Source organism: Cannabis sativa, chromosome 9 (genome assembly GCF_029168945.1).
Source record: "Cannabis sativa cultivar Pink pepper isolate KNU-18-1 chromosome 9, ASM2916894v1, whole genome shotgun sequence".
Classification (NCBI taxonomy): Eukaryota; Viridiplantae; Streptophyta; class Magnoliopsida; order Rosales; family Cannabaceae; genus Cannabis; species Cannabis sativa.
The window spans coordinates 4189303-4201804 of record NC_083609.1 but is presented as its reverse complement, the minus strand read 5'-3'; the positions used below and the strand labels follow the sequence as shown (position 1 = coordinate 4201804).

The 12502-nt window shown below is 30.9% G+C and overlaps 2 protein-coding genes across 2 annotated transcripts; one reads left to right on the top strand and one right to left on the bottom strand.

Moving 5' to 3' along the window:
• The first annotated feature begins 4006 nt into the window (after positions 1-4006).
• Positions 4007-5860, top strand: LOC133031056 (uncharacterized). The gene is made up of 2 exons (XM_061104280.1): positions 4007-4097; positions 5571-5860. Exons 1-2 carry the CDS (start codon positions 4007-4009, stop codon positions 5858-5860), a joined length of 381 nt encoding a protein of 126 aa, XP_060960263.1.
• A 1414-nt stretch (positions 5861-7274) lies between these two features.
• LOC115722708 (mitogen-activated protein kinase kinase 9-like) lies at positions 7275-8281 on the bottom strand. Its single transcript, XM_061104279.1, has one exon. The coding sequence runs from the start codon at positions 8259-8261 to the stop codon at positions 7275-7277; it is 987 nt and encodes a 328-aa protein (XP_060960262.1). The 5' UTR covers positions 8262-8281.
• Positions 8282-12502: the final 4221 nt, after the last annotated feature.

Sequence of the window (12502 nt, the reverse complement as noted above, 5' to 3'; positions counted from 1 at the left end):
CATCCATTCTCCAACAACAACACATTGGGAAGGATGCAAAAGACTTTTTAGATATCTTAAAGACACAATCAATGAAGGACTTCTCATTAGACCAACAACAAGACTCTGTTTACAGGCTTACTCAGATGCAAATTGGACAAGCTATCTAGATGACAAATGCTCACCAAGTGGCTATGCCATCTTTTCAGAGGAAATTTAGTATCTTGATCTGCCAAAAAAAACAATAAGTAGTTGTTCGATCAAGTACTGAAAGTGAGTTTCGTGCTCTTGCTAACATAGCTGTCGAGATAAAAGTGGCTATGCTCTGTTCTTGCCGAATTGAAAGTTACTCTACATATTCCTCCAATTATTTGGGTTGATAATTTAGGAGTAGCTTCCTTAGCTGCAAACCATGTCTTCCATGCTTAATCAAAGCATATCGAGATTAATTTGCATTTAAATCATGTTCGAGAAAATCGAAGTTTGTTATGTGCCTTCATGTGATCAGACAATTGGCATTCTTACCAAGCCACTATCGACGTATCATTTCAACTATCTCAAACACAAGCTTCAATTTTGCACAACACCCTTTCACTTCAGGGTGATAATACAATTAATCATTATGTTAAAGGTTCTGTTAGTTAGTGTCTTGTAATTGTGTAACCAATTTCCAAAAGCTGTTACTCTGTCTTTTCTCTTGTCTTTTCCTTTTTCCCTGTAACACTCTCTATATAAATGAATTCTTCTCCTAAGGCTTAGTAGCTTTTGCAAGTCTTAGAATTGCAATCTCATAGATTGAATTCTTTCTAGATTTTGTATTACATAAGCTCCAAGGTGAAAAACAATGATACTAGATTTTAATTAGGATTAGTCATTACAAAAAAATTGTTACTTTTAGTGATAATTTTTTAGTCACAATATAATTTTTTTGTGAATATACAAATGTGACTTTTAGTCACAACAAAATGTTACTTGTGACTAAAACATAGTATTTAAATATAAGCTGTTACTAATTTAGCTTTTGTCACAATAAGTATATATTGTGACTAAATATATACATTTAGTCACAACAATTTGTAATTTTTGTGACTATATATTACCTTTAGCCAAGAACCTTTTAGTCATAACATAAAAATGATAATTTATAATTAGTTATAATTTTTTCACTTTTAATCACAAATTTTGTTGTGACTAAAATTATGATTTTTTGTAGTGAGTATTGAGATTTGGTTTTGGAGTTTCGGAGGGTGTTTAGACCTATGCTATATATTAATTTATGTATATTCTTATTTATGATGGTTCATAATTTAAAATAATTAAGAGAAATTATATTTATTGAATAAGGAAGATAGTTAAATTTATTTTATTATTTTTTTGAAGGATATTTTTTAAACTTACACATAAGGGTATTTATTGGATCAAATCTAATATTTTTGGGCCTATTCAGATCCGATTCAATTATATATTAGATGTTAGATTTTAGGGCATTTTATAATTTTGTATACATTATTTTAATTAATTACAAAATATGTGCAAAAAAACTTATTATCATTTTTTCATACACTTTTATATATAATTGAAAACTTTTTTTCAATTTTTTTTTGTAATATATATATGGTAATAATTATTGATTAGTATATATATGGTAATATTGGTTATGTTTATTTTTATGTTTATAATTATAATAAACATCCTAATAATATAAAACATTTTATATATGTGTTTATTGGCTATGTTTATTTTTATGTTTACAATCATAATAAACATACTAATAATATAAAATATTTTATATATGTGTTTATTTTATTTTTTATTAATTAAACATACTAATTTAATAAACAAATAAATAATAATATTCACATAAGTTTATTAAATTACTCTACGTGTGTTATGTTTATTTTTTAGTAATTTTTTAGAAAATAAATAATATATATATATAAAAAATTGTTTATCTTTATCTTTTTCTTTGTTTATTAATTGTGTCGTGTTTATTTTTTTTAATTAAATAATTTTTAGAATTTATAAAGTTATGTTTGTTTATTTATTTTTTGATGTAAGAATTATACTTCAATAGAAAACTCGTTCACTAGCTAACTCATTAGAAAATAATTAATATATAGAAACAATAGAAAAAAAATATACTTATTTTAGTATAGTATAAATTGACTATGCTTATTTTTATGTTTACAATTACAATAAACATACTAATAATATAAAATACTTTGTATATATATGTTTATTTTGTTTTCTATTTATTAAACATACTACTTTAATAAACCAAGTAATAATATTCACATATGTTTATTATATCACTCTGCGTGTCATGTTTATTTTTAGTAATTTTAAGTATTGATTTATATTTATATACATTAATGTTTATAATTTTGATATTGTATTTTATTAAAAGATATCTTATTAAATTATAATAATTCATACTAAAATAGATAATAAACATTTATCTTTTAATAAAAAAATATTTCACTTGTTTATTTTTATAAATCTGTTTAATTAATTTTACGAAATTGTTTATTTTAAGGTTTAATAAATATATTTTATTATTTAATGATTAAAATGTATGGTTTCATGTAATAAGTTTTTAAAATGTATAAATTTTTAAAAATATTTTTTTTTGCACATTTTTTGTAATTATTTTGTTTTTGTTGTACATTTATGAAAAAAGCCCTAGATTTTACCATCCGATCCGATCCAATTAATTTCAGTCATCCAATCGATCCAACATCCAATGGATGTTGGATTGGATCGATTCTATCCAATGGATGTATATCATATATATTTATTAGTTTAATTTAGGTTTATCTAATATTTTAGACTTAATATTTCTTAGATCGGATCGATTCCATTTAATATTTTAGATTTAGTATGTATTGGATTAGACTGGATCCATCCAATCCAAAAAAAAAAAGAGTAAAATTATAATGTTAAATTTCATATATACATATAGATTTTACGTATAACAATATAAAATTTAATTACTCATTCAAACTAAATAGAAGTACTAATTAGTTCGATTAGATGTTGGATGTATTGAATTTTTGGACAACTCATCCACCAAACGATCCGATCCAATTGGATATTTAAAAATAACATCCAATCTGATCTAATCATAATTGAATATACAATGTTTGGCGGTCGGTTGTAATTGGATCGATCGGTTCTTATTGGATTGGATTGATTTATGCACACCCCTACTTACACACATAAATAATTTTAAAAATACATTTAAAATCAAATTTATATATTTGTTCCAATTGTAATACACACATTAAAACTTTAAGCAACAATCCTACAAATGTAAAATTCATAAACATTGATCGATATATAAATAAAATTATTATTATTAATATTACATTTTTTTTTGAATAAAATCGAAACTTGATTAACTTAAATCATCCCGAACTAGGGAAGCAATAACAGTAAGTAAAGAGTGACTACTGAAAATACGATCAGCCTTGCCAAGAGAGGATCACGCCAGACAATGCGCCACCCTATTAGCAAATCGCTTAACAAAACATAACGAAACATTATCAATTTTAGCAAACAATGCCTTACAATCAGAAATAATGTGGCCATAGGAGAAGCCATATTTTTATTGCAATGTAAATCTGAAATAACTTGTAGACAGTCTGACTCAACAATCACATCGTGCCAATAATTAGCTTTCATTCCCATTGCTTTGACTTCATGTGGCTGAAGTGCACCCAACTTGCACACTGTTTTGGCCTGGATAACCACACCAGAAGCAGCCCGAGCTACTAGACCCACTCCAAACCGATTCTCCATAGGAAAAACTGCTCCATCCACATTTACTTTGATGATTGGAAACTCCGGGGCCTTCCATTTATCAGACCGAGGCTCATGGTGATCTTTGGTAGTGTCTGCAGCAGCATTTTGTGCATTAAACCAGTCCACATAGGTAATTTTAGCAAGCTGAATTACCTCCTCCATCATTGGGATTTTGGCATTCCATACCACATCGTTTCTAGTATTCCAAATAGACCAAAGAACCATGGCTGCTTCAACACTCTCGTCATCCCTCCAAGAGATTAATCCTGCCTTAAACCAGCTCGTGAATAGCATTGCAGCAGGTGCAACAGCAGGCACCTTCGTCTGCCTCCAACACACATCAGCAAAATTTTAGGACTAATTAGGATTTTTTTTCTCCCCGAACTTTGACATGTACCAAATTATACCCCCTGAATTTTTTTGGTCGTTAAAAATTTCTCCCGAACTATTGAGATTGTTAGATTTCAGGAGTTTTGTCTAATTTCATTCAATTTTACTGTTTCAGTGATTGTTTATGTACTAAATCATACTCCCCAGACTTTGATATCTACCAAATCATGCCCCTCGAACTTTGATATGTATTAAATCATGCCCCCTGAACTTTCATCCATGTTAAAAAATTTTAACTATAATTGGACAAAAGTCCTTAAAGTCAACAATCTCAATAGTTCAAGAGGTATTTTTAACGACCTTAAAATTTTAGGAGCATGATTTGGTACATGTCAACGTTCGGGAGGAAAAAAATCCTAATTAATCTTACTTTAATTATGATTCATATATTATGGGAGTTTTATTTTATTATTTTTGATCATAAAAATAAAACTTTAATCCATTGGTATATTTTGAAGAGACTATTAGTCTACTTATTATATTTTTTATCAGACAAAATATATCTTTAAATCATATTTAGTTAAAAATGAAACTTAACAATTTTATATTGAGCTATTTTTAATATGTTATATATAAACAAAATACCATTAAAAATAATATGATATTTAGTTAAAAATTAATAGCAAAATTAAATCTAACTACTCATTTTTGTAGAAGACTTCCCGGTCGTTATAAAAATTATATAAAAAATTAACAATTTTTTTTTTTAAAAAAAGAAAACTAAGAGAAAAAGAATACTAAATAGTAATATATTAAAAAATAATAAAAAATACAAAATGTAATTAATTTTATGAAAGTTGCTACTTACAAAAATGAATTTTTTTTTTGAGGGTATACAAAAATGAAATTATATATATAAAAAATTATAACAAAAAATATTCTATACAATATGAATCAGTTAATCCCTTTCGTTAATGTTAGATCCCAATTAAAATGTACTCATTAATCTGAATTCCACCAACTATTTTTACAACTACAATATTAAAAAAAAATCTCCATGAATTTTCTAATATGATTCTCTCCAGTCAGGTCAGATTTATGGTTCTTTGATTATAGAATCTTTACAGATAAACGGGTGAGACAACAACTTCGACGCAGACCACCTTTTACTTGATTCCTTTTGCAAACAACAGTCAAGGAAGTTCCTAAACTCATCCAAACGCCTTCCGGCAAACTCGGCAGCTCACTGAAACATATAACGCACATCAAAGTAGGCCAATTAGGTGTTTGACTTGGCGGAAGTAGCGAAAATTGACCCATATAAAGCTCCATTAGAGTGACACCCAAACTCCAGATATCTACAGCTAAACCATCGTAATTTGTTGAATGGTTTTCTAATATATCCAACACTCTGACATCTTCTTCTTTGGGAGGTGTGGCTGTGATTTGCTGCGCAGTTTGGAAAGCGAGAAACGAGGTTGTTTGGAGGAGTAAAAGGCCGGTTCCAGCAGTTGTAGTGCAGTTTGCATTAGCTTACTTTGATCAATGGAAAAGTGCGAAAACTCAACATGTTGAGAGTGATATGCATGCTGGTGCTGTCATTTATCCACATTGGGAACCTCCAAGTTTGAATACAATTAAAGTCAATGTGGATGCTTCGGTTTATGCGGCTGAGAAGAGGTTTGGGTTCGGTTGGTTGGCTAGAGACTATGAGGGTTGTGTTCTTTTTGCTACTGCTATGGAGTAGTAGTTTCATGTGGATCCTGCTATGGCCAAAGCAATTGGGCTCAAAGAAGTCCTAAGTTGGTTGAAAACCAACGATTTTCCTCAAGTTGTGATTGAGTCCGATTATCAAGTGTTTGTCAATGTTATTTTGAACAAAATAACTATGTATTCCCCGTTTGGTTTACATGTTGCTGATTGTATTTCTCTCATCAATGATTTAAGGAATATTTCTCTCGTCTTTGTTAAACGATCTGCTAACAAGGCCGCCAATTATTTAGTTAGGCATGCTTGTTTATATTTAGCTTGTAGTTATGGTAGGGGGCTTGTCCCTACGGATTTGCAAGCTATTATTTTACTTGATTTGCGTTAATACCATTTCTTCAAAAAAAAAAAAGTGTTTTGATTATTGTTTTAACTTAATTTAGTGGCTGTCTAAGCAAGATTAAATGGGATAATTACACCACATACTGAAATTTCTAACTTTTTTACTTTTATACTGTGGGATGAAATTTTTTTCAAAAATATTGTGCTTTTTTCAAAAACACTGTGTAAGTTTTATACTGTGTACTGTGTTAAATTTTCATTGTTGTTTTTTAGTTATTCCACTGTTGTTTTTAGTTATTCTGTTTTGTGTTCTACTGTTGTTTTATAAAAATTTCAGTATTTTTGTAAGTTTTCCAAATTGGCTTGTTATTAATGTTAAAATAATTTTAATTTATTTATTTGTATTATTGCAATGATCTATTATATGTCTTCACGCTTTTACCTTTTACTTTCATATCTAAAGTATATTATTATTCTTTTATTAAGATTATTGTATTTTAAGATCATTCACATCAAATTTCTATTTTATTTTAAATACATTATAAAGATTTTATTTTCCCTATCAACCTGAATGAAAAATATTACAGAAGCTTTAAAAATTTTTCTATATATAGATAAAATAAGAAGCTAGTGAAAGTAGTATAACACTAAATTATTTTCAAATCCTAAAATTTAACTAGCGAAATTAATGAGCTAATAAAACTAATCAATAAAATGTTAACTATCTATTTATATCAAATTATTCTCAAACCCTTATTAATTACAATTTTATCAACAACAATGGAAGCTAGTACAAACATATTTTGCTCCATTCCTAAATTCCTAAAACAAAATAATAATGCTTTAGTACATGCATTATATGAAAGTTACTACTTACAAAAATGAAATTTTTTTTGAGGGTATACAAAAATGAAATTATATATATGAAAAATCATAACAAAAAAAATTCTATACAATATGAATCAGTTAATCCCTTTCGTTAATGTTAGATCCCAATTAAAATGTACTCATTAATCTGAATTCCACCAACTATTTTTACAACTACAATATTAAAAAAAAATAGCATGAATTTTCTGGTATGATTCTCTCCAAACTTCGGCCTTCAGGTCGATTTATGGTTCTTTGATTGTAGAATCTTTACAGAGAAACGGGTGAGACAACAACTTCGACGCAGACCACCTTTTACTTGATTCCTTTTGCAAACAACAGTCAATGAAGTTCCTAAACTCATCCGAAACGCCTTTCGGCAAACTTGGCAGCTCACTGAAACATATAACGCACATCAAAGTAGGCCAATTAGGTGTCTGACCTGGCGGAAGTAGTGGAAATTGACCCATATAAAGCTCCATTAGAGTGACACCCAAACTCCAAATATCTCCAGCGTAACCGTCGTAATTTTCGCCATAAGTCAGCGAATCCAACCTCTCCGGACTCATGTAAGCACACGTTCCAACGAAAGAATTGCAAGTATCCAAAGTACGGCCGAGGATTTTGCTTACCCCGAAATCGGCAATCTTAACTTCCATTTTTGAATTCACTAAGAGATTGGCTGGTTTGATATCAAGATGAACAATTTTGTGGGAGTGAAGGTAGTGAAGACCGTTGAGGACTTTCTTTGCTATGTCAGCAACTTTGGATTCAGAGAAAGCTCCTTCCGATTTGAGAACATTCTCTAAGGTTCCTGAATCCATATACTCCATGACTATACCAAACTCTCCCGATGGATTTTGGAAGATGCTGTGGCATTTGACCACGTGAGGTGAGTCCGTACGGCGGAGGATCTCCATCTCGGTGTCGAGCTGGGAGCGGAAATTTGAATTGGACTTGTCGTTGATGATTTTCAAAGCGTAGATTTCTGAGGTTTCCTTGTGGCGGACTTTGTAGACTGTTCCGCCATTGCCGCTTCCGAGAACTTGAATCTTGTCGAGATCGGCGGCTGAGATAGGCGCGGAGGAAGATGACCAGTTGAATTGGGTGGCGGCAGCAGTACTGGAAGTGGGAGGTAGTGGGAGAGAGATGCGAGGTGGCCGAGCATGGGAGAGTTTCGTTAAGGGAAGCTGGAGATTGAGATGAGGACGTCCTCTTCGTACGACAGGCATGTTTTATATATTTATATATATATATATATATATATATATATATAGGGTTTGTTTTGGATTGTTTTGAAGGTGGAATTGGGGTTGACTGAGTGAGTGAGTGAGTTGAGTGTGAGTGAATGGGTTTTGGGGTTTACAACAATGATCAGAGCTAATTAAAGTTTAAGTTGATAATAATTAATAGGAATAGTGAATAGGTTTTGGGGTTTATATATATATATAGGGATTAGGGCGGGTGGGACCATTCGAAATTCTTAATTTTCCAGCTGATATAGGAAATATTTATGTTTATGTCCTATTACTATTAGAAATTTAGAATTACTTATTATATATGAACTAAACTACGTCGTTTAATTATCTCTAACAATACGTACGTACAAATAGTAAATTTACTTTCTTGATATTATTACATCTTCTTGAATTTCAAAATAATATATCTTTATTTGAGATAAAAAAAAGAATTAGTAATAGAATATTAGGATATATATATTTATAGGACCGACTCAACCAACTTTAAATTATCCTATATACTACTATAGCTACTAGAATAGTAGAAGTACTTACGTGAGTGAGAAGCTATAATTAAATATCTCATGCATTATCATTAATTTCATTTTCACTTAATTAATTATTTCAAAACAAAAACCACCTTCCTATATATTATTTGCATCAAATAATCACAATTTATTAATTAATTTAATGGCCCCTATAATTCTACTATGATCAAACAGCTGGGAGATCAAGCTGTAGAGGTTCACCAACCCGGCCATGCATCCACCACCGGCCCTTACTTTCCGGCCACTGTTATCAGATGAAGGTGAATTAAGGAGAATTATTATAATAAGATGATGAGTATGAAAGTGATGAACCCATTGGAGATGGAGATGAGGTGTTCCAATTCTAAACTAGCTAGTACGTAGTAGAGATTGATGATGATGATGATGATGATAAGCCATTATATATATAATAACTCCTTTTTTGGTAATTCCACCACAATTATACCAATTTAAGTGCTCACTCACACAAACTTGATGCATGATACATTAATATATAATAGTGGTGTGGGATCAGGGTCAAATTTCAAAGGTTTTACCTTTTTCTTTCCGTACTTATATCTTTATATATTAAAAGTGTCTATTTAACGGCAATTCTTGGTTTAACGTTTTAATATTTTTCTCCGTTAACTTTAACACTTCTCCATTAACTTTAACACTTACGCCACTATACATTAATCTTAAGGGAAATAAAATTACGGAAACAATCTTTTTAAACGATTATTTGTTCAAGATCGTGTTTACTGAAGAATTAGGCGTTGAAAAATCCAACAATCTTTGTGAAGACTTCAAATTACTTCAAAAAAATTCGGGTAAAATCTGCTTCGACGATGATGATTTTGCAAAGAGAAATCGATTCTTTTGATTCTCAGGTAAGGGTTTCAATATTCAAATTTCATTTTGTAATTTGCTTTAAATTGTGATAGGCAGTTCTCTGCTAGGGTTTTCTTTTGGCTATGATATGATGGGTTTTAGGCTGAAAAAAAGTACGGTAAGACCATCTTTCTCTTCGGATTGTTCTCCTCGAGTTTCATTTGACTGTGAAATTAAATTATACATATATATTTGTTCAACTTCCAGGAAGGATGGAGGAAGTAATTTGGAGGCAACCATAGAGCAATATCTGAATATGGAGAAGCAGAGAGCAATATGACAGAGAAATTGCTCAATATCGTTAGAATCCAAAATCCCCAAACTATCTTTTTTGAAAAGGTAGGTGTTGATATGTGTTTTATAATTTTGGGCCTTCAATATCGTTAAATGGTTTTCTCTTATAGATTTGTTGGTCTTTTAAATGGCAGATTTTACGCTTCCAGATATCCTTGGATGGACCTAATCAGTATGTTCTTTCAATTATTGTCTTTTCAATTTCTTTTAACTAAACAGTTTTCTATGTGATTTTACAGTCAATTTAGTCTTCATTTTGTTTATTTTTGTTAATAGCTTTTCAGGCATGTTGCAATCATCAATTTAATATTTCTACACAACCTTCTATGGCCTATTTCAATATATGTCGTTTTATAAATATACAGTGTGAATAGAATCAAAAGCAATATAAGTATATTGTGAATCTTCTACTACAGGAACAGAATTCTAAATTCACAGATCGGATGATTCTAATATCTAATAATAGTATTAAGCGTGTATATCATAGAGTTGGAATCTCACACTCTCTTTCTATCCTTCCTTGGCAGCAAAATAAACTAGTGGACTACAGGGGAAAATGGCATAATTGGATGCCAGAGTAAGGAGAAGGTATGTTCTTTTTTCAATAAGACAACTTAATCAGAGGACATTTATTATTAATTATTGATGATGGGGTTCTTCATTTAATTCATCTTAGTTCAAAATTTCAATTAATCTGATATCATTTTCGACAAGGCAGCAAAAGTGTTGACAATTTTATTTTTGTTGGTTTGTCAGATCAAATTTCATGCTGAGAGATTACTTAAAAAATGAGATATTCACATTAATAGAATACAGTACTCTATACATATACTACTACTACTATTCAATATTTCAAATTCAAAAAGATTCTTTGGTGTGGGCTACAGTCTACACTTGGCTCTTCAAAAAGAGGTTAGGTCATGTTCAACTTTTAACCACCGGTCATTCTTTCATCGACCACACTTAAAATGATATTTATTATTCTTTCTCTTTTGCTTTGAATTTTCCAATTCTCACTTGCTGTTTTCCTTTTAGTTGTTCGCTTAAACTTTGCACTTTGCAGCTCACCCTATCCATAAATGTTGTATTTTAATTTTTAGGCCTAAAGTGCGGTACTTATGTTTATAGTCAGTGACATTATTACATTAATCTTTTTTCTTTCTTATTGTTCTATTGGATGTTCATATGAAGTGTCGCACTTCTGTTTATATGTTATGCAAAGCCTTGCATGAATCTCTCTCAAACTCTCAAGATGAACTCACAAGGTGATTGGCCGATTGGCCATTGAACACAAGAACAGTTTTAGTAAATTGAATTGTATTGATTTGAGTGTGTATGAATGTTACAACAATGAATTAGCACTAGTTATACATTTATATACATGTCTTAGAAAAACTAGGAGTTAGTTATTAACTAACTTACCTAACATACCGAACTAGAGCCTACTAACTTGACACGTGTACAATAGGTAACTAACCAACTAACATTTCACAAATCTCCACCTAGGAACCTAATGTACAGAATCAAAAGAGTTTACACACTTAAACAAAAACATACAGACTTACAATTGACAGAAATTGACAAAAACCAGCCTTTTAGGCTGCAATTTGAAGTAAGTCTAAACAATGCTTGAATTTTGCTGTGGGAAGTGGTTTGGTAAGCATATCAGAGGGATTTTCATGTGTTGAAATCTTTTGAAGCTTGATCTTTCCTTCAGCTACAGTGTCTCGAATGAAATGGTATCTCACATCTATGTGTTTGGTCCTCTCATGAAAGACCTGATTCTTGCTTAAATGGAGTGCACTTTGACTGTCACAATGGATGACAACTGTGCTCTGTTCAACACCAAGCTCCCTGGTGATTCCCTTGAGCCAGAGTGCTTCTTTGACAGCTTCAGTGCAAGCAATGTATTCTGCTTCAGTAGTTGACAGAGCAACTACAGTTTGTAAATTTGCCTTCCAACTGATTGTGCTATTGTTTATTCTGAACACAAAACCAGTTTGAGACTTCCTTGAGTCTAAATCTCCTGCATAATCTGAATCTACAAACCCTTCTATTTGAGCATTAGATGTGTTTGGACCATAGATCAAACCTATATCCATTGTTCCCCTTAAGTATCTTAGTATCCACTTCACAGCACACCAATGTTCAGTGCCTGGATTTCCCATAAACCTGCTAACAGCACTTACAGCATGACTTAGATCTGGTCGGGAGCACACCATTAGATACATTATACTGCCTACCACATTAGAATATGGTATATTTTCCATGTATTTTGTATCTTCATCAGTGCAAGGTGATTGGGAGCTATTTAATCTAAATTGCATGCCAATAGGGGTGCTTACTGGTTTGCAATCCAGAAAATTGAACTTCCTTAGGATCTTTTCGATGTAGCTATGCTGGGATAGCTTTAAGCATCTTTGTTCTCTGTTTCTATCAATCTCAATCCCAAGAATTTTCTTTGCAGCCCCTAGATCTTTCATGTCAAACTCTTTACTCAATAGCCTCTTGATCTTGTCAATT

Coding starts and splice junctions, on each gene's coding strand:
- LOC133031056 (XM_061104280.1), top strand. CDS start 4,007: ATGGCTGCTTCAACACTCTCGTCATCCCTCCAAGAGATTAATCCTGCC. Junction 4,098..5,570: donor TGCAGCAGGTGCAACAGCAG/GCACCTTCGTCT, acceptor TTTGCTGCGCAG/TTTGGAAAGCGAGAAACGAG.
- LOC115722708 (XM_061104279.1), bottom strand. CDS start 8,261: ATGCCTGTCGTACGAAGAGGACGTCCTCATCTCAATCTCCAGCTTCCC.